Source organism: Phocoena sinus, chromosome 8, assembly GCF_008692025.1.
Source record: "Phocoena sinus isolate mPhoSin1 chromosome 8, mPhoSin1.pri, whole genome shotgun sequence".
NCBI classification, from domain to species: Eukaryota; Metazoa; Chordata; class Mammalia; order Artiodactyla; family Phocoenidae; genus Phocoena; species Phocoena sinus.
Window position 1 is genome coordinate 54,979,325 of NC_045770.1, and position 19,830 is coordinate 54,999,154.

Consider the following 19,830-nt stretch of genomic DNA (forward strand, 5'->3'; position numbering starts at 1 on the left):
AATTTTATTTATCTGCAGGATTTCAGATAGAATCACTATATAGTTAATTGTCATACAAATCATATTTTTAAAGTATTTCTAGAATGGGTGAATCTTCATCTGGTACCCATCTTCTGTGGCTAGTAGATAGTAATTAAAATCTGAGAAAATCTCTTATGAGGATTCTGATAGAATTATTGCCATCCCTTGACAAAGAAGCTGCAATTGAAAAATACTTTCACTAGCGTCTCGCTTTGTCTGCTCTTATCTATGTAAATAAAATCAATATCTAATGTCAGGGACTTAATAACTTCAGATGAGAAATCAGGACAACTTTGGGGAGAGCAGTGAACTTAGAATTGTTGTTTTTAGCACCATTTTAAGAAGATAAAATAGAAATACATAACTTGGATGAGAAGGCTAATAAATAAAAGTGTATACAGGCGAATTCTTCTTAGGATTTTATTTTTGGATTATTTTGAAGATTGTATGAATCACTAACAACTGTCTAGAAGATGATGCAATAAATGTTAATTATTACCAATAGTAGTTAATTCTTTCTATAACAGAAAGAAGCAGCTACAAATGTAATGTTAACTCAGCTCTTAGAATACATCTGAGATGCCTGATATTTAAACTTCCACTGAGCAATTAAAACAGATGTGATAAAATTATGCATTTTTCTCGAAGGACCTTCAGGCCTTCACTGCAGGTCTCTACCCTTGCTCTACAAGGTCCAATGGACTTGCTCATCTAGTTTCTAGGTATGTAACAGGCTAGAAAAGGAGAAAAGGGGTGGTTGCCTCAGGCATATTAATAGCAGCAGTAAACAGCTGACAGAATTATGAAGAAAAGCAAATATGTATTACCCCAAAATATAGCAGTCTAAGCCTTCACAGCGTGTAATGCAAATATGAGAGTAGTGTAGCAATTTATGTTCATAAAAGTATGACCAAAATTATCAGCCTAAATTCTGGTTGTAAATATCCAAGTCTGGCTAATTTAAGCAGGAAAAAAAAAAAAGCAAACAAAAGGCTATCTGGTAGCTCACAAAATGGACATGAAAGCTGAAATAAACCAGGCTCAGAGAAAGGTTAGGAACTAGGATTGGTTTACATAAGATGTTGTGATTCCTCTGGGTGTTAGACTGATTGAATTGCTTCTGTGTCTTTGAGTCACCACAGGGTCCTGGTTGGCACTGTGTGTGTTGCCAGAAGACAGGACTATCTGGCCCTTTTAGCTTCTGTAGTGGAAGGGCACTGCCCCTGCCCAGATTCTCACAGTGGTGGATTATCCCAAATAGAAAGGATGCTTGGATGCTGGCTTGCAAAATTTACAGCTGTCTACTGCATCCCCAAACCTTAAAAAACAAACAAACAGAAACAACAACAACAAAAACTATAAATTGGGGTTGTATATAATTAAAGTTAAGAAAGGTTTTTATAGAAACTGAGGGACGTACTATTGATATTTGTCAAAGCTTAAAATGCACATGAGAGACCCAGAGACTTCACTTAAAGGAATTTATCTAAAAGGTAAATTTGCACATTAGGAAAAGTCATAAGCGCAAGGATATTAATTGCAACTTTATTTGTAAAAGACTGAAAACAACCTCAATGTCTATAGTTAAGCCTGGGTCAATTATTTACAGTACCTCTGTACAGTGGAAAACTGTATCCCTTAAAAAGAATTGGTTAGAGGGAAGAGATATGGGAACATATGTATATGTATAACTGATTCACTTTGTTATAAAGCAGAAACTCACACCATTGTAAAGAAATTATACTCCAATAAAGATGTTAAAAAAAAAAAGTTTAGATACTATGTACCAATAATGAATAAGCTCCAAGATACATTAGATTAAAAAACAAGACACAGAGATATTTGTATAGAAGAAAAGGGGCTGGAGGTTACAATGGGGATTATACGTATCATGTGCATATACATGATGCATAAGAAAGTTGTTTGGGGGAGAAGTAGGGGACTGGGGTAGGAGGGAGACGAGTTTTTTTTCCGCGTTCATGGGTTGAATTGTGTCCCCTCAAAACGATATGTTGAAGTCGTGACCTCCAGCATCTCAGAATGTGACTTTATTTGGACATAGGGTCTTTACGGAGGTGATCAAGTTAAATTGAAGTCACTAGTATGGGCCCTAATATAGTATTTACTGGTGTCCTTATCAGAAGGGAGAATTTGGACACAGAGACAGACATGGCAGAGGGAAAGCCATGTGAAGATGGGGGGTTGTAGTGATGCATGTACAAGCAGAGGAATGCCTGAGGCTACCAGAAGCTAGGAGAGAGGTCTGGAACAGATGCTTCCCTAGTGCCTTTAAGAGGGATCATGGCTCTGCTGACACCTTGCTTGGACTTCTGACCTCCAGAACTGAGAATAAATTTCTGTAATTCTAAACGACCTAGTTTATGGTACTTTGTTATGGTGGTACTAGAAAACTAACACATCTGCATGGTCGTAATTTTTATCTGAGGAATAGGGATCTGGGCTATATATCATAGTTTGGAGTTTCAAAGAATTAAAAAATTTACAATTATCATTCATTGTTTAAATGCAAAACTCTGCAGGTAAAGGAAAAGTTGGTTATCGTTACCTAACTTTATAAATAATTTGTGTTCTGAAATATTTTGGGCATATTAAAAAGATTAACCTAGAGAATATTATGCTTAGTGGAATAAGTCAGAAAAAGACATACTATATGATATCGCTTATATGTGGAATCTAAAAATAATACAAATGAATGTATATGCGAAACAGAAACAGACTCACAGATATAGAAAACAAACTTGTGGTTACCAAAGGGGAGGGAGAAGTAAGGGAGGGACAAATTAGGGATATGAGATTAACAGATGCAAACTATTATGTAAAAAGTAAACGGGCAACAAGGAAATATTGTGTAGCACAGGAAATTATAGTCATTATCTTGTAATAACTTATAATGGAGTAAAATCCGCAAAAATACTGAGTCACTATGCTATACACTTGAAAATAATGTAATATTGTAACTCAACTATACTTCAGTTAAAAAAAAAATACTAATGTAACACATACCCATATACTCACATGCAGCTAAGAAATAAAATTGTACAAATACAGTTGAAGCTCCCTTTGTATTCCCCAGATCCCAGTCCCCTTCCTCCTCTTCAGAAGTAACCACCATCCCAGATTTGGTATTGATCATAACTATGTATGTGTTTGTATTTTTGCTAAATGTATATGTATGCTATAAACACTATATAGTATTGGGTTGCATGTTTTTTTTTAACTTTTATTAATTGAATCTTTCCGCTGCTTTTCCTACTTAAGCACTTTGTTTACTTTTTTTAAGATTTAAAATTGTAATTATTTATTTATTTTGGCTGTATTAGGTACTTTCTTGCTGCGTGCAGGCTTTCTTTGCTTGTGGCAAGCAGAGGCTATTCTTTGTTGCGGTGCACAGGCTTCTCTTTGCGGTGGCTTCTCTTGTTGTGGAGTACAGGCTCTAGGCGCGCGGGCTTCAGTAGTTGTGGCACATGAACTCAGTAGTTGTGGCTCGCAGGCTCTAGGGCACAGGCTCAGTAGTTATGGTGCACGGGCTTAGTTGCTCCGTGGCATGTGGGGTCCTTCTGGACCAGGGCTCTAACCCATGTCCCCTGCATTGGCAGGCGGATTCTTAACCCACTGTGCCACCAGGGAAGCCCCACTTATGTAAATCTTAAAGTTTGCTAGATTTTGCTAAACTGTTCTCCAAAACGATTGTAGCTATTTACAGTTCCACCATTAGGGAATAATGCTTCTCTATATCCGCATCAATTTTTGATATTTCCAGACTCCTGAATTTCTGCCAACCTGATGAATTTGGAAGTAGAATTTCATCAGGATTGTAATTTCCATGTTCCTGATTATTAGTGAGATTGAACACCTTCCTGCTTTGTATATTTGACTTTTCCGTATTTTTTGCCCAGTTTTAAGTTATTATTTTCTTACTGATCTGTCCTTTATATATTCTAGATTCCAGTCTCCTAGTCTGTGACTTGTCTTTTCATTTTGTTTACAGTGTCTTTTAAAAGCAGGAAGTTGTGGAATCCTGTGTGCTTTTAGAAGCTAGGAATTATTCCTTATGTAGGATGCTTTGAAGTGTGGTTATTCTAGCCCTAGCATTCTAATACAGTTTTGCTACAGTGTGTTTTTAAATAATGTGAACTAGCTCACAAATGATTGCTCAGTAGGGCAGTGATGTCCGTATAACCCAGAAGTCACACTGGTTCATGTGCAGTTTTTCCCAACACATTAATATTTTGCACCAACAGTTGTGTACAGTTTTGTAATAGTTAAATCGAAGAATATATGCCTTTAAGTCTGAAATAGAGAGCTGTTGCATGATTTGATTGTTTTCATAGGATCACTCTGGTAATAGAAACAGGAAGTTATTGGAATAATCTGGACAGGAGTAAGTAGATGGAGGCTTGACCAAACTATGCTAGTAGGCCATAATGAAAAGTATGAAAGCCTACTACCCTAGAAAAACACATGTACACAAGAAGACATGCACAAGAATGTTTATCACATGCATTGATTTAATAGTGAGTAAGTACAAATACCATCAATAGAATGGATAAACTATGCAGTTTGAATTAACTAGAGCTGCATGTATTAACTTGAGTTATATGTTAGACAACCAAGTATAGAGTTACATTTACGGATGGATATGAGTCTGGAGTTCAGGACAGTTGTACAAGCTGGAGACAGAAATTTGGCAGTTACTAGGATATAGTTGCCATAAAGCCACAAGACTGGATAAAATTACCAAGGGAGTAAGTATAAGTAGAAAAGAGCTCAGAGGACTGAGCCCTGGGAAACTGTATCATTTAGTTTGGGGAAAGGAGGAAGAATAAACTGAGAAGGCAGTAATTTTCTGGAAGTGAAGTGATTCAGGAGGAGAAAGCAATAAATTGTATCAAATGCTGCTGATAGGTAAGAAGTATGAGAACTTGATTTAACAGCATGGAAGTCATTGATGGCCTTGGCAGGAATTTCAGTGGAATGGTAGAGTTGAAGGGCTGACTAGAATGCTTCAAGAAAAAATGGGAAGAAGAAAACTGAAGAACTTCTTCAGACTCCCACCATCACATCTGCTTAACCAACTCTTCTTGTGCCCATATATTCTTACCTTTTCTCCTGTTACTATGAATGATCTGTCTGTGCTTCTAGCTAAGGCCAGCCCCTTCAGTTGTGCACTTGCTTCCATCTTTGCTAGCCAATTAAAAACTATGGACCTGGGAAATCTCCCCTCCCTTTCCTACATCATTATTTTCTCTACTGCATCATTCCCCTCAGCATGTAAACATGCTGATGTCTTTCCCACCTGAATAAAGGAAATTCTTTCTTGACCCAATTTCCTCCACATGTTCTTTGCTTACAGCAAAAGTCTTTGAAAGAACTGTCCTACTGCTATCTCGTTTTTCTTCTATTTCATGTTTGGGTGCAGGCATGGAATAAGCAGACAGTTGGATTTAATCAAATTGTGGTTAAGCCATGTGAGTATGATGAGATAAAGGAACAAGGGAGTTAAGATTCTATGCAAGAGTGTAATTTAAGCTGCTGAAGGAGACGAGAGTAATTGAGAGGGGAGAAAGATGTGAAAACGTGGTGGTATCGGTGGACAGAAGTTCCCCGTGGGGGTTCAGAGGATCATTGGAGATGAGATAGTAGGGCGAGTGAGCTGGAGAGAGGGGTTAGTGGTTGGGGAATGAGGTATTTGAGATCAGAGAAGAGTTTGAGTTATTGGTAATGACAAGCTCAAGGTATGACCAAAGTTGTAGTTGAGGCAGAAGAGAAGGGAAAAATTATTGAAGAGCCTTTCAAGTTCAGCCAATGAACTGGGAGGCCAAGATATTGGAAGGATCGTCTTTGTAAGTATTGAAATCACCAACAAATACAGCTGGAGTAGTGTTGTGGAGAGTGAGAGTGAGACAGGAACTAAATTCCTAAAGGATCAAGAGGGAATTGAGGGGACTGTACAGTAGATAACTGCAATAAGAAGTACCCAGGTAGAAGGTGGCATGGTCTGATGACATGTTTTTAATGGGGGGAGCAGAGAATAGATGAGGAGAAAGGGACCTGTTCCATCTCCAGGCCCAGTGGTATCAAGGGGTGTGATAGAGAAAACAGCTAAGCTACCATTTGAGAGGACCGCAGGGGAAGCCGTGTCATCAGAAGTCACAACCTCTAATTCTGACAAGTGCATTTTAGAGGGCTGGGCATTTTCACAAATTAATACTCAATTTTCTTAAACCACAGTCTCATGATAAAGAGACATGAATAAAAAAAAATTCCTATAAGAAAAACAGCCATGAAATAATAAGTGAAATTCAGCTTCATGTTTGGAAGAGACATAGGGAGTGGCAAAGGGACTATTTTAAAGGGACCAGTCATTTTGTGTGCTTGTAATAGCAGAAGTCAGGCCTAATATTGACTGATCTTTTGATTTTTTTCAAGAGAAGCTAGAATTATGGATTTTTGTGTGGTTTAAAAGCTTAAAATAACTAGCTTGTTATTTTGTTTTAAATACTGTGCAGGCCAAATAAAACAAGTCAGAGACTGCATTTAGCCATTGTTGCAATTTTATGAACTCTGCTTTTTAAAATAGAAAATACTACGGTATGTATTCCTAAGTTCAAGAGTCAAAAGTCCATGACCGTCAAACTGGCTGCCTTGTTGGGTAGCCTGCAGCAGTCTGGTTCAGTCTGCAGGTGTAAAGGGAGTGACTATCACAGGCTGATCACCAAGCAGCACTTAGATCACCTGGCAGTTTATCAGTTGCTTAATTGATTATTACTCAAACAGATCTTATTTCGCCCCCCCACCCCGCTTTTTTTTTTGCTTTCAGTTTTAACTCTGATAATGGAATTCCTTTGAAGAGAAACATACTTTTATCATCTGAACTTTTAATAAAAAGTAGACATACAATAAAAGAAAGCTTCTAATAGAGGAAAACTTGAAGGTTCTTTAAGCCTAAAAAAAACCGCTGTTAATTCCTAAACAGATTGTAACATTATAAAGTATTTAATGTTTCTTTAAAATCTTCAATTTTCCTTTAGTCTTAATGATGACGGAGAATATTTTTTTGTATTGAAGTAGAAGTTTAAAGATGGTATTTGGCTGTATTTGACCTTGGGCAAAGCAGTAAACCCCCTTCTAGACTTCGTTTCCTTATCTGTAAACTGGAGATTAAAAATACATGCCCTGCCTACTTCATAAGGTAGCTGTTTAGTCCGATGAGAATGTGAAAAGCTTACACCTCGTATGAGTGCTTTATTCTACTAAAGAATGACAGTTTGCCTAAAGCTAGTGAGATTGTCTATTTAGAGAAAATATTTTAGATTAGAATATATTTAAAATTCAGGAACCCCCTTGAGTATGAGTAGGTATATAATCTACTTCCAAAAGCAACTTTCCTATTGAAAGATGACACTGCTGATGGTATCACTGTGTGAGGTAGTGGCTGAAAAGTATCCTCTCTCCAGTTTTGTAAGCATGACTGTTTGAACTTTGGTTAAAAATCTTGTTCATTCAGGTGACACATGATACACGTACTCTTTCTTGGTCCTACCATCACCTTCCCTTCCCTTCTCACACTGTACTCAATTTCTTTTTCATCAAAATTAACAATTATCACTTGAGATTTATATTTAAAGAGTCTTTTCTAGCAGCATTTAATACACGCTTAAAAGAACAAGTCTTAACTGAAAAACACAGGATACCTCATTTTCACAGTAATTTTTTTTAAGTCCCAGTGATGAAAACTCTAAGGCAGTTTCTTCAAAGGAAGATAACATTGACGACTCCAGTGCAGCCAGTGTGTGAATATTAGGTGATAAAATCTTTATCACATCCATCTTGACTGTCCTGAAACTTAGTCTGAGTCTTTTAGAATAGTTACTCCTTTTTATTAATTGTGTGGTTGTTATACAGCCATGGAAGGAAAAAACTGAACATCAAAATCATCAGCAATATACCTGAAAGAAAAGTACAGTAAAAACAAAACAATCCCTAAGGAAGTTAATAATCATTCAGTGGTTATAATTTAAGATTATATACAGTTACATACCTAGAGATTTGTAGAGCTATGTTTAAGAGAATTAGCTACATCAGTTCTACATGAAACATGTAGGTATTTTAAAATATAATATTGTCACATTATTTTTCTTCAACGATGAATCCTTAAAAACAGTATGTACTTGGAAAAACCAGTAGGATCTAAACAATGAATTCAAAGGATAAATAAAATAGATCTGGAGTTCTAGTTCTGGCTTCATTACTGACTTGCTGAGTGAGAAACTCTGGACTTGTGTCTCCATTTTAGTCTCAACGATTAATAGCTTTTAGAGCTGTATTAATAAGCAGAGTATCTGAAAGAAAACTTCAGTTGACGTTTTAAATCTTAAATATGTTTTTAAAAAAATCACATATTAGCAAATCTTCATTTTTGAGGTCATGCCAGATAAATCTAAACTAGCATATATATATATGTATATATATGTAAACTGTGATTTTTTTAAAAAACATTTTTTAAGATTTAAAATTTTTCAGTGGGAAATAGGGACAGAGGAGATTTAGGCACAGGACTCAAATCACTGTCTAACAGAGAAGTCTGCAGTGGTTAATGTTTTTATCTGAAGGTATGTAGGCTTAAAGCTCTAAATCAGTTTAAACTTAGATTAAGAATGTGTTTTTGTCACATGCAGATTTGATAGTTTACTCCTGTTTGCTAACAAGAGGAAACCTTAAGGTTTGACTAGCATTTGGATAGCTTAACATATTTTTGAAAGATGAATCTGATTTGCAAACAAAGGCTTCAGATTTTTTTAAAAGTCAGAAACAGTCTGTTAATAAATCCACAAAATTTGACATTTTCTTTATAAAGTCAGCTAGAAAATAAGACATTACATTTAAAACTTTCTAAAAATGGAGTTGCAGTTTCATAGAAGCAAATAGAATTTGCAGATTTTTATTATATGAAATGTGTAAGCTAGAGAATTAATTCTATATACATTCTTATAGTCACATTTCTAACATTAATTGGGGAAGATGGCAGGGCCCATTAAAGGAATTATAATTATCTCTGCTATGAAGAGAAACAAGAAAGAACAAGGACCATGTCTTCCAAGAATAGTTTGTTCCCTGCTTGGTCAAGAAGGGAAAGAAGATAGGTATCTCGCAATTACTCTCCTCTGTCGCACTCTGTGGCACTGCCTAGTGTTTGTTTGCTTTGACTCCTCATCTCTTACTTAGCTCTTTGAATGACTCTTGTAAAAATAAAATTTATTTTTCTTATCCTTCTTGAGTTTAATAGTGACCTTATTTCATTTGAGGCCATTTCTTTTCCCAATGGGAATGTAATTTCAGTGTATGACAAAAGTCAGTGGCAAGCCAGAATTCAGTATTCTAAAAACTGTCATTTAGTCACATGTCTTTTATCCACATCTATCGAATTATTTCTATATTGTTTCTCATTCACAAACTTCTGAAAGCAGTATAGGAATATGGCTCTTTAAATGAAAAACTAGAACAGAAATTTTATTTGGGTCTGTTTAGAAAAAGCTAGGAGATCCTTAGGTTAACAAAGGAAGAATCTTTGAATGTATATTTTCAACAGGCTAATTAGGGCCATACATAATTGCAGAAAAGTTTGATCCCAATCCCATTTTTAAAAGATCCCTTGGATAGGAAGTAAAGAAATAAAAGTATATTTGTTTTTCATTTACATATTTGGATTGTTTTTTGGATAAGTGGTTCTTTAAAATGTTTTGGTAACGGCAACAAGTAATGTTCTCTTCCTGTTTGCCCCACACTGTCATGAAGAGAATATACTGTTTTCCCTACCCTACTACTGTCTGGTCTGTATATTTGCTAAAGGGGCAGAAGTGATTTCTCCTTTCTGTCATGAGACTTTTTTCCAGTATGTTCTTCCAGGAAAAAGTTATCAAGTGATTTAGGCTAGAAAATGTGTTTAATGAAAAAAAAGTCATGGTCTTTTTACAGAGAATGGCAATGACTTCTGTTTCTTTTTTCTTTTAAAATTCTTTTGGAAAGGCCTACTTTTTAGTTTTTTTTCAAGTAGTGAATGACATAATTCCTTAGTATCATGGGCCTACTGTTAAAATTGTAGTTGGAGCACATTAACAAATATATAATGTTAATAATATATGTTCATTTCAAATAAGACATATTAAGAGAATTTTTCCATATAAAAACTTCAGTAGACCAGTCCAATTAGTGATATTTTTAACTTCTTCATGAACTTCAGTGACCTTTTTTACTTCTTAAAAATTAAGAGCAGAGAAAATTTAAAGAACTTACTGGAAAATACTAGTAATCAATAGATGAGAAAAAGCTACCATTATTAGCATTTTAAAATACAGGTTTTCTCTGATATTCTTCATGTTTAGGCCTATAGATATTGCTGAGCATAATAGATACTAAATGTGAGGAAAATTCCTAAATGAAACGAATGGAAGGAATGGAAGGAGTGAAGTATGATGGCTATTCAAACCTGTTATGCCTGTGTTCTCTCCTATAAGTACCCTCCTCCCCACCCCCTTTTTTTTTTAAAGAAATGAGCAACAAGAAACAAAATGCAAACCGGATAAAAAGAAGGATGAACTAACAGAAGGCCAGCTATCCTCATATTCATTTATAGTTATGAATTATAGTCAGGCTTAAAACAGATGACTAAACAAAATCAAGAAATGCTGATAACTTACATAAGGAAATGCATATCACGATTACAGTTATTTTATAACTTTTTTATGTTATTTGACCTACCTGAAAAGAGGAGTTTTACATATCTGATCCAGATAGAGATAACAGGAATGCAACTTGTGGAAAATTTTAAAACTACATTTATTATAGTTCTGCATTGTTTCATGAGATGCCCTTCTGTAAAATGAGTCAAATGAACTAAATAGTATTTTATTTGGCGCTCACAAACTTGAAAAAAACAAATTCCTTTAGCCAAAAAAAAAAGATTGTTTTTAAAGGAAGTAATTACTCCTCATTTTTTTGCCCTCATATCTGAGGGCTTCTTAAAGGGGTATCAGACCTCAAACTGACTACCCTTAACTAGGTAATTTGTTTCTTTGAAGATAAAAACAGTTTTAAAGGATACTGCACAAAATAAAATGTTACTTCAGGCATAACATTTCCTACCTTTTTTCTTTTCTGTCCCTACTCTGGCTTTGGAAATTGACATGTTACAGTGACATTCCATATCATATTTAAAATATTCTAATCTTTTAATTATATTAAATAAAAATATGCTTACCTAAAGAAGGAGCCAGCCAATATACTATAAAAAATTGAAGGAATGCTTCATCAAAACACTTGAAATGTAGTGAAAGTGCCAAAGCTGGATTAAATACAGCTCCTGTTAGACTTCCTCCTGTAATACATTTTAAACAGAATGATACCAAACCATATATCTTACATTTTCTTGCAACTAGAAATAAATACAGCTCCTGTTAGACTTCCTCCTGTAATACATTTTAAACAGAATGATACCAAACCATATATCTTACATTTTCTTGCAACTAGAAATACAGGGATTACTAAATGTAACTATTTCATTTTAGGTATTTAAGTATTCTTATTCTGTAATCTTCCTTTGCAGAATCACCTGGCATAGAGGATAAAAATAGATTATAGATTATAATATGCCAGGTGCAAAAAAGTGGGGGTGGGGGGACAAAGGACATTAAGAATTTTAATCCAATGCTTTTCCTATAGTATATTATAAAATGCACATTGAAAGTTAACCTGCTCTGTTATTGTTCCTACAGTTTTGTAAAACAGGAGATTTGGCTGCCCTTCTTAACATTCATCAACTTAAATGAGTGAATAATAATAAAGATAAGACGAAAGTACATTTAAACATTTTAAATGGGTACAATACCCCAAGATCCTCTTGAGCAGAAGTACCTTTGCTTTGAAAACAAAAAATGGACCACAGCATTATCATTGACTCCATTTTTACTTGGCAGCAGAGCCCTGAAGAAGTGACTGAGTAGTGTGTGAATTATATCTCAATAAAGTGGTTACAGAATTTTTAAAAATAAAAAAAAGTGAGTAGTCGTGAAAGATAAGCACAAATTCTAACTGTTGACTACTTTTCAGGATTCATGGTCCAGCTCTGCACAGGGTCTCTCTCTGAGATGGGGCCCAGGAGCTTATAGTTCTGGCTACACAGCAAGTAAGGAAAGGCAAAAGAGGTTGGACTGCCTGTCCAGTGGTACTCAGCTGAACTGTGGCTCAGCTTTTCAAAACATATTCTAATTGTACCCCTGAGATAGAGACATTTCTGGTGGTGGTTCCATGTGGAAGCTTGGGCACACTTGTCTGCCTCCGACTCAGCCACAGCTACGGATCCGGAGATCTTCACAAATTTTACGTGGACATGTGCCACTATAGCATGTTAATTGTCTTTATAAAATGCAGTGAAGTAAAATTGGAAATTAAGAGACCCTTTCATAAGATTTCACTAATGAGATTTCACTCCTGATAGGCTGAAAACATTGAAGCTGTGTGGAGGTAAAGATGTTGACACTGAACTGAGTTCACTCCATGGCTAAGAGTCCTTTTTAGCATACCAGCCTCACAGCATGATTCATATTTATGCCTCAGCAATTATAAATGACATCACATCATGGACCTTCAGGACCACTCTTGAATAGTCAAATCTTGGAATGTTAAACCTGCAATTGCCAAGGGCCAACAGAATTGTTTGGTTGGCATGTGGTCATTTCAGCTTAATTCCACAAAAAATTATTGAGTTCTTATGCTCTGGACACCATGGATAAAAATATAAGGATTCACACAGATCTTTTTAATAAAATATAATGTAATATGTGCGGTGATAATATAAGTGACCTGTGATTTTTTTTCGGCATTTATCAATAAAAATAGACTGAATCATTGCCCTCATAATTAGTTTGCTTCAGTTTTCCCATTAGGTCTTTGGTATCTCCATTAGGTCTGAGAACACTGTCAGTCGGTTTTATACCATTCTAAAACTCCAACTACTTCACACTTATCTTCTAACCCTTACATCACCAATTCTGCTCAGTGTGACTTGGTAGAAGCTGCTCCTCCTACCCAGAGGTACAGTCTATTCTCCTGTCTTGGATATGGATTGGCTTTGCAACTTGCAATGACAAATAGAATGCAGCAGAAGTGATGCTATGTGAATTCTGAATGTGAGAAGCAACACTGAGTGAATTCTAGGTTCAGGTCTCAATAAAGCCATCGTCGGTTTCCACTTTTTACTCTCTTGGAACAATGTCCTGACCATGTAAGTGAGCTGGAGGATGAGAGGCCACAGGGAAGAAAACTGAGGCATCTTAGATTGCTGTTGGTACCAACTGCTGGACGAGTGAAGCACCTTGGCTCTTTCAGACATACTAACTGTCCAGCTATATGATCTCAGGAATTTCCTATCTAATCCACAAAGTCATGAAAAATAATAAATTACTGTTATTTTAAGGATAAGTTAACTGATTCAGAAATCCATTGTGTCAACAAAAGGCCCAAAATGTGGCATTGGCTTTGATGTTTTAGACTGGGTAATTCTTTGTTGGGAGTTGTCCTTTGCATTGTAGGATTTTTAGCAGCATTCCTAGCCTTCACCCACTAGATGCCAGTTGCACATCCATCTCCCACCTTGTAACAACCACAAATGTCTCCAGACATTGCCAAAAGTCCCCTGGGGGGGGCGGGGGGCAAAACTGTCGCATTGAAAACCACTGTCCTAGAGAACTACTGGTACTTGTATACTAGTAGACACACATAAGGTTGTTTATTTATAGTAGCAATGAACTGGGAAAAACCTAAATGTCCATTCAGAAGAAGGTAGCTAAATATACAACTTTGTTATTAATTTGGAATACCACTCAGTACTGAAATAAGTGAAATCTCTTTACTAATATAGATCTCCAAGATAACATTGAACCACACCACTAAAAAAAGCAAACTGCAGAAAGTAAAGTATGATACCTTTCATGTTAACATGAACACATATAATAGTTTCTATAGGGTCCTATCTATACGTATAATAAATGCACATAAGAATTTGGAAGGACACATATGCACACACAGAGGACTACACTGGTGAGAAGAGTAGGCAGGGAAGGAGAGGGGACAGGCATGAAGGATGGCAATTAAAAGTCTCATTGGAAAAAAAAAAAAGTCTCATTGGTAATATTTCCATTTTTTACAAAAATAACACATTCATGTATTGTGTAATTAAATGTGAATTATTTAAAAAGTAAGAATCATCCATCAGGCACAGAACTTACAGAAAATGGCTTTGAAAAATGAGTTACTATTTATTGATGTCTGGAGGGGAGAAGCCATAACATGTTGAAGAAGAGGTATCAACAGGGAGATCCAGCTGGCTGACTGCCAAGAGTTTTAGAAGACAGTATGACCTTGGTGAAATTACCACAAAGACTGAGTCCCAAATCTGATAATTATAGGCACTAATGTTTCTCAGTACTCCTAAAGGGAATCAAATTCTCTGTGACAGAATGACACTAGTTAAAATCATGTAAGACTCGTGTGAAAGCTAGAATGTCAATTAACTAATTTATAATGGAAGCTAGGCCTTTCCAGTGACCAGAACATTTGTGCCAGTTACTTTGGGAAGAACTTGGAATACATTATTCTTCATCATAGTCTGAAGAGATAGGTAGTGTTATTCTCCATTTTAAAGATGAGGAAACTGAGACCTAAATTATCTCTCCTATGGACACAGTCCAACTCCAAGGCTGTGTGTTTAACCACTATATTATACTGGCATGATAAAAAAAAAAGTTTTGGACCTTTGTTTGAAGCTGTTTTTCATTTGTAAATTGGCACCTGTTTCATATGGTTATTGATTAAAAATAAACATATGTAAAGGACTTAGTTCCCTTCTCCTTTGACAAATAATCTTACCCAAATTCTTCGTGACTTAGAAGGATACAAAAACCTCCTGAATGGAGTAATGAAATGAAGTAAAAATGCAGTTACTTCAAACAATATATTAGGCTTATTTTGAAAGCTCTTAGACATAAAATATGGAATACCCAGATATGTATTACTTCTTTCTATTTTTAAATGAATAGAGTATTTGCTAATTCATTCATTCACTCATTCTAAAAATAATGAGTATTTATTTGTAACAGGCGACACCATGCTAAGTCCTAGTTATAACTTATAATGAATAAAACAATTTTAGTCTCTCTACTCATAAAGCTTACTGTCTGGTGGAGGAAGACAGGCATTACATCAGAAAACAAGTATATAATTTAAAAATTCTACAAAGGAAATGAACAGGGTACAGTAATAAAGACAGCCTATTTGGATATGTAAAATAACAGATTTTTTTCCCAATATGTAATTAATTTAAAAATGAATGCAGTTCTCTCTTACCCTGGTCATTGAACCAAATTCTCCCAAAACCTAAATTAAGGAAGATTTGCTTGAAATTTGCATTAATAGTTTTATAGCTTTAATATGTTAATAAATCACAGTTTTTTTTACTTTATTTGGGAAGTCAATAAATACATGATAAGTGGTAATGACATCAGTGGCCTCCATCTGCACATCAAAGTGCAGGGTGCTAAATCAATAAATACACAATGAGATGCTTGATCATTGGCTATCCAAGGAGCCTGTGGCTATGCTGCTGGACAGTTATGTTCTGTAATCTTAAATTATCAGTTCTTTTGATGTGACCTGTATTAGGGTCCTCAAAATGCAAGTGATTAAAGAAATATCCCAGCATGCAACTTAGCCAAACCAGTACTAATAGTATCTTAGAAGTTTAAAAAAAAAAAAGAGAGAAAGACATATCAAAGTAACTTGTAACCATGCCTGATTTAGCAGATGCTTCCCCTGACTTTCCTTCCCTATCCATTCTTAACTCCTTCCTACAAAAGCCTCACCTCTGCCTGGTAAGACACACACTCAGCTAGTCCCCAAACAGTTCACTCTATTTAGAATAACTGATCTAAAGTTATGACTTATATCCATAGAAAAAATGGGGAGTGACACGGCTTCGCGCAGCACTTCCCAAAGTATGTTCTCTTCTGCTACACACTCCTAGACAAAAGGATTCCGTAAGTTTGAAAAACTGTGTTCCACATGCTTCTCTTGTTGGAGTTTCACAATAAACAGTAGCATAGTAAAGGCTCTGTGAAGTCTTAAATTAGAAAATCTGTTTAATCCAGTGTTTGCCAAATTTACTTGGCAACAGAATCCTTTTGTAACTTAAATTATTTTAAGTTATGCTAAAATATACATAACATAAAATATGCCATTTTAACCATTTAAAAGTGTATATTCATGGCATTAATTACAGTCACAAGGTTCAATCATCACCACTATTTCCAAAACTTTTCCATCACCCCAAACAGAAACTCTGTACCCATTAAACAAAAAGTCCCTATTCCTCCCTGCTACCCAGCCCATGGTAACCTCTATTCTACTTTCTGACTATGAATTTGCCTATTCTGAATATTTCATATAAGTGGAGTCATATAACATTTGTCCCTTTGTGTCTGGCTTATTTTGCTTAGCATAATGTTTTCAAGGTTCATTCCTATCGTAGTATGTATCAGAACTTCATTCCTTTTCATGGCTGAACAATATTCAATTGTATGTATATATTTTTGTTACTTTTGAGGAATATGCTGTAGAAATGCTGATAATGAAATGAGTATAAGCTTTAGTGTCAGTTTAAACCATGGTTCCAGCACATTCTAGCTGTGTGACCTTGGACAGGTCATTTCACTTTTCTGAGCCTCACTTACATAAAAATGGGAATAATGTATTCATCAGTGGGTTGCTGTAAGGATTAACTAGGATAACTCATATAAATTTCCTACATGCTTGGCATGTTGCCCAATGAATATTCTTATCTCCCTTATATTGGCAGAAAAGGAAGATCGTAATAGGGTATCAATTTCTGTAACAGTGCTAAATAATTGTTAGGTTCTGTCCCTGCCAACAGCCTCCAGCACTGCCCAATATTGTACCCACTAGCCACATATGGCTATTGAGTACTTGAAATGTGGCTATAGCAACTGAAGAAGTAAATATTTAATTTTAGTTGATTTATACCTAAATAACCATATGTGAGTAGTGGCTACTGAAATGGCCAGCAAAGTCTAGACTGGAGCAGTGGTTCATATTGGGATCACCTGGGAAAATTTTAAATCTACTATTGCCTAGGCCCCTTCCCACAGCAATTAAATCTTAATCTTGGCACCCAGATATGGTTATGTTTAAAACACTCCCTAGGTGACTGTAACGCAGAGAGAATGTTGAGAACCACTGCTGTAGTGATCCCTTCACTCTCTCCTCCTCCTCTACCAATTAGTGTCTTCATTTCAGCAATGTCGATGTCAATAGTGTGAGGGGAAGAAAAAGAGCAGTGTTTTTGAACACCTTAAATTGTTATTTTATGGGTTCTTTCTAATAACTCTCCTTATATTTATGTATAACTTCAATTATTATCTTGTTTTTCTTCTCTCAAAATCTGTGTCACTTATAAAATAGGTATTGGCTAATATATACAGTATTATTATGAAATCATAAATATGTATTAAAAATACAAAAATAGGAAGAATACCAATTTAAAGATAATCAAGAGAGGGAAGAGGAACTGTGTATAACATTTTATTAACTTAAAACATCTTTTAAATGTTTACCACTTCTAATTATATAAGTACAGAGCTAAATTGTGGCATAACTTTTTTCAAGGGATGTTTCTGCTTTGGCCCAAACCTAAAACTTTAATAAGCAACTACTCACCAACCCCTCAAATATGCATAAATCCTTCCTTCTCTCCTATACCATTTATTTCCATCTGCCTCTACAAAAAAAATGGTACTAGATCTAAAGAAGTTGAAATGGATTGGAAATTCTTTCATTTCTACCTAGGAAGTCAAGCATATGTTTAAAATTCCTTATCTTGAGGTTTGCGTCTACTCATAGTTTCCCTTTCAGTGGGCAGAAGACTGACTCTTACTACTAATTCCTTTTATTAGATTCCTGCCTCCAAAACATCTTAGAATTCAGATATAGTCCTAATGAAATATTTTGTTGTGATCATTTAAAATAACACACTTCATCATCAAACTTTTGTTTTTTGGATTTTCTTGTCCCATTTGGAATATTCAGATTATCCACTAAATCTGAGATCTGTCAAGGTGAACAAATGGTTTACGAGAAATCAGCAGATTCTCAAGAATTATTAGTTTTTAAAAAGCGTCTTTGATTTCAAGCACGTTTTGATTTTAAAACACATCTTTCTTGATAGGCCATTAAAAATTCACTTATAACTCAAGATGAATTATTAAGGAGATAAATGATTTTAAGTAATTTTGTAGAAAAAGAACTAAGAAATAGAACTACAGAATTTCTACTTCCCACTCTTACTACTAACCAATCAGGTAGCTTGTGCTTTAAATTGGAAGGAACTTTTGACACCCAGGATCATGTTTCAGTGAGAGTCTCAGAAAGGATCTATACCAAGTTGGCAAGAGGTAGCTGATGTTATCTTTCCTTTCTACCATTACAACAATCCCTTTGTAGGATATTTGAACCCTTGGCAATATCTCACACGATCTCAGTTTCAGCACAGAAGTGGCTTTCTCTGGGTGTTAAAAAAAAAAAAAAAACACTGAATGGAGGATCAATATTTCGACCCTATCGGTAAAGAATGAGCTGCAAAATGATTAGAATTACGGAGATACCAATATTGACTTCACAGAGGCATAATGGTTTAAAATGTATCTTGGCAAAGAACTTAGAGCCTCAAGTCATAGAAGCTCCGGACATGCCAAGTGTTTTGTGGGAATAACAAACCTGCATAGACCAAAAAGGTGATGAGTGCTGACAGCAGGTGGATACGAAGCTTGGTTCGGACCTCCTGGAAGTGCAGCAAAGCGCTGTGGAAGATAAAGGAGGAGACGGCCTCTATGATGACCGCTTTGGGCAAGTCCACTTGGATGGGATTCCTGCAAGCGAAGCTCCTCTCGCTGACGTGATACTTGGTCAGTCCCAGGCTCCACAGGGCGCCCATGCAGTATCTGCTGCACAGGGCACCAATCAGCTGAGCTAACAGCCTCATCGCACCCGTCTCAGCGGACATTCCCCCCAGCATCATCTGCATCATCACGCCGCACGGGTTGCTTGAGGTGCCCACCAGAGTCAGGCCATGCACCAACGAGAAGAAGTAGGTTAGCGTCAGCGGCCAGGTGGGGTGCAGGGGTTCCTGCTCGCTCAGCAGTTGCAGCTCATGGGTGCAGAAGCAGAGCTGGAACGTGGCCAGAAACTCCAAGACGAAGGCGTGGGCAGTGGGCCTGTTCAGCTGCTGCCGGGTGACCACGCGGGCCAGCCCCATGAACAGCACGATCGACAGCATCAGCCCCAGCGAGATACAGGTGTCCTGCATCTCGGGCCAGAGCCCCCGCAGCGCCGTCATGGCTCTCTCAACACCAGACTGGGACGCCTGCTCTGGCTCGGCAGGAGGCGGTCTATGGGCCGGAGTCCTAAGTCCTCAGCCCCGCCCCCTCACGCCCCTCGGGGCGGGCCGACTCTAGGCTTACTGGAGGCACCGGGGACGCTACGCGAAAGGCTCCTCCCCTCCCCGGCTCTGAGCTAGGGTGTTGTTACCAGAGCCGGGGAGGAGGGGCGACGAGGACAGCTCTGCGAGGGCACTGGCTGAGGGGCCAAAGGTCAGCAGGAGCCGGACAAGCACACGCCCTCGCCGCTTCCCTCTGGGACTGGAAGCAGGCGCGGGTGGGGCAGGGA

General features: G+C 36.7%; 2 protein-coding genes and 1 long non-coding RNA gene across 6 annotated transcripts in view; 2 read left to right on the top strand and 1 right to left on the bottom strand.

Moving 5' to 3' along the window:
• Window positions 1-12,925, top strand: part of CLNS1A (chloride nucleotide-sensitive channel 1A) — a 34,897-nt gene extending 21,972 nt beyond the window's left edge. For 2 of the 3 annotated variants that reach the window (XM_032639518.1, XM_032639522.1), the window contains one exon: window positions 12,148-12,923. The gene's annotated coding sequence lies outside the window, so the exon portion shown is untranslated. Of the gene's footprint in view, window positions 1-11,813 lie in introns of all 3 variants that reach the window. The other variant, XM_032639519.1, reaches the window with a different exon arrangement.
• On the bottom strand, window positions 2,767-19,809 carry AQP11 (aquaporin 11). Of its 2 annotated transcripts, XM_032639513.1 has the most exons (3): window positions 18,883-19,809; window positions 11,300-11,416; window positions 7,645-7,991 (listed from the first exon to the last, which is right to left on the bottom strand). In XM_032639513.1, the coding sequence occupies exons 1-3, from the start codon at window positions 19,499-19,501 to the stop codon at window positions 7,912-7,914; spliced, it is 816 nt and encodes a 271-aa protein (XP_032495404.1). In that variant the 5' UTR covers window positions 19,502-19,809; the 3' UTR covers window positions 7,645-7,911. The 2 variants fall into 2 exon arrangements, with proteins under 2 accessions (XP_032495406.1, XP_032495404.1); XM_032639515.1 differs by having other exon boundaries at window positions 2,767-11,507; window positions 18,883-19,526.
• LOC116757604 overlaps window positions 19,667-19,830 on the top strand; it is a 95,118-nt gene continuing 94,954 nt past the window's right edge. Inside the window, exon 1 of the long non-coding RNA XR_004351029.1 lies at window positions 19,667-19,754. This is a non-coding gene — a long non-coding RNA (uncharacterized LOC116757604). The remainder of the gene's footprint in view (window positions 19,755-19,830) is intronic.

Bases quoted from the DNA above. Each gene is read 5' to 3' on its own strand.
- AQP11 (XM_032639513.1), bottom strand. From the start codon at position 19,501: ATGACGGCGCTGCGGGGGCTCTGGCCCGAGATGCAGGACACCTGTATC. The intron at 11,417-18,882 runs GTTTGTTATTCC...AATGTATTACAG, and splicing joins CACCTTTTTGGTCTATGCAG to GAGGAAGTCTAACAGGAGCT. The intron at 7,992-11,299 runs GTAAGCATATTT...CTTTTCTTTCAG, and splicing joins TTGGCTGGCTCCTTCTTTAG to GTATATTGCTGATGATTTTG.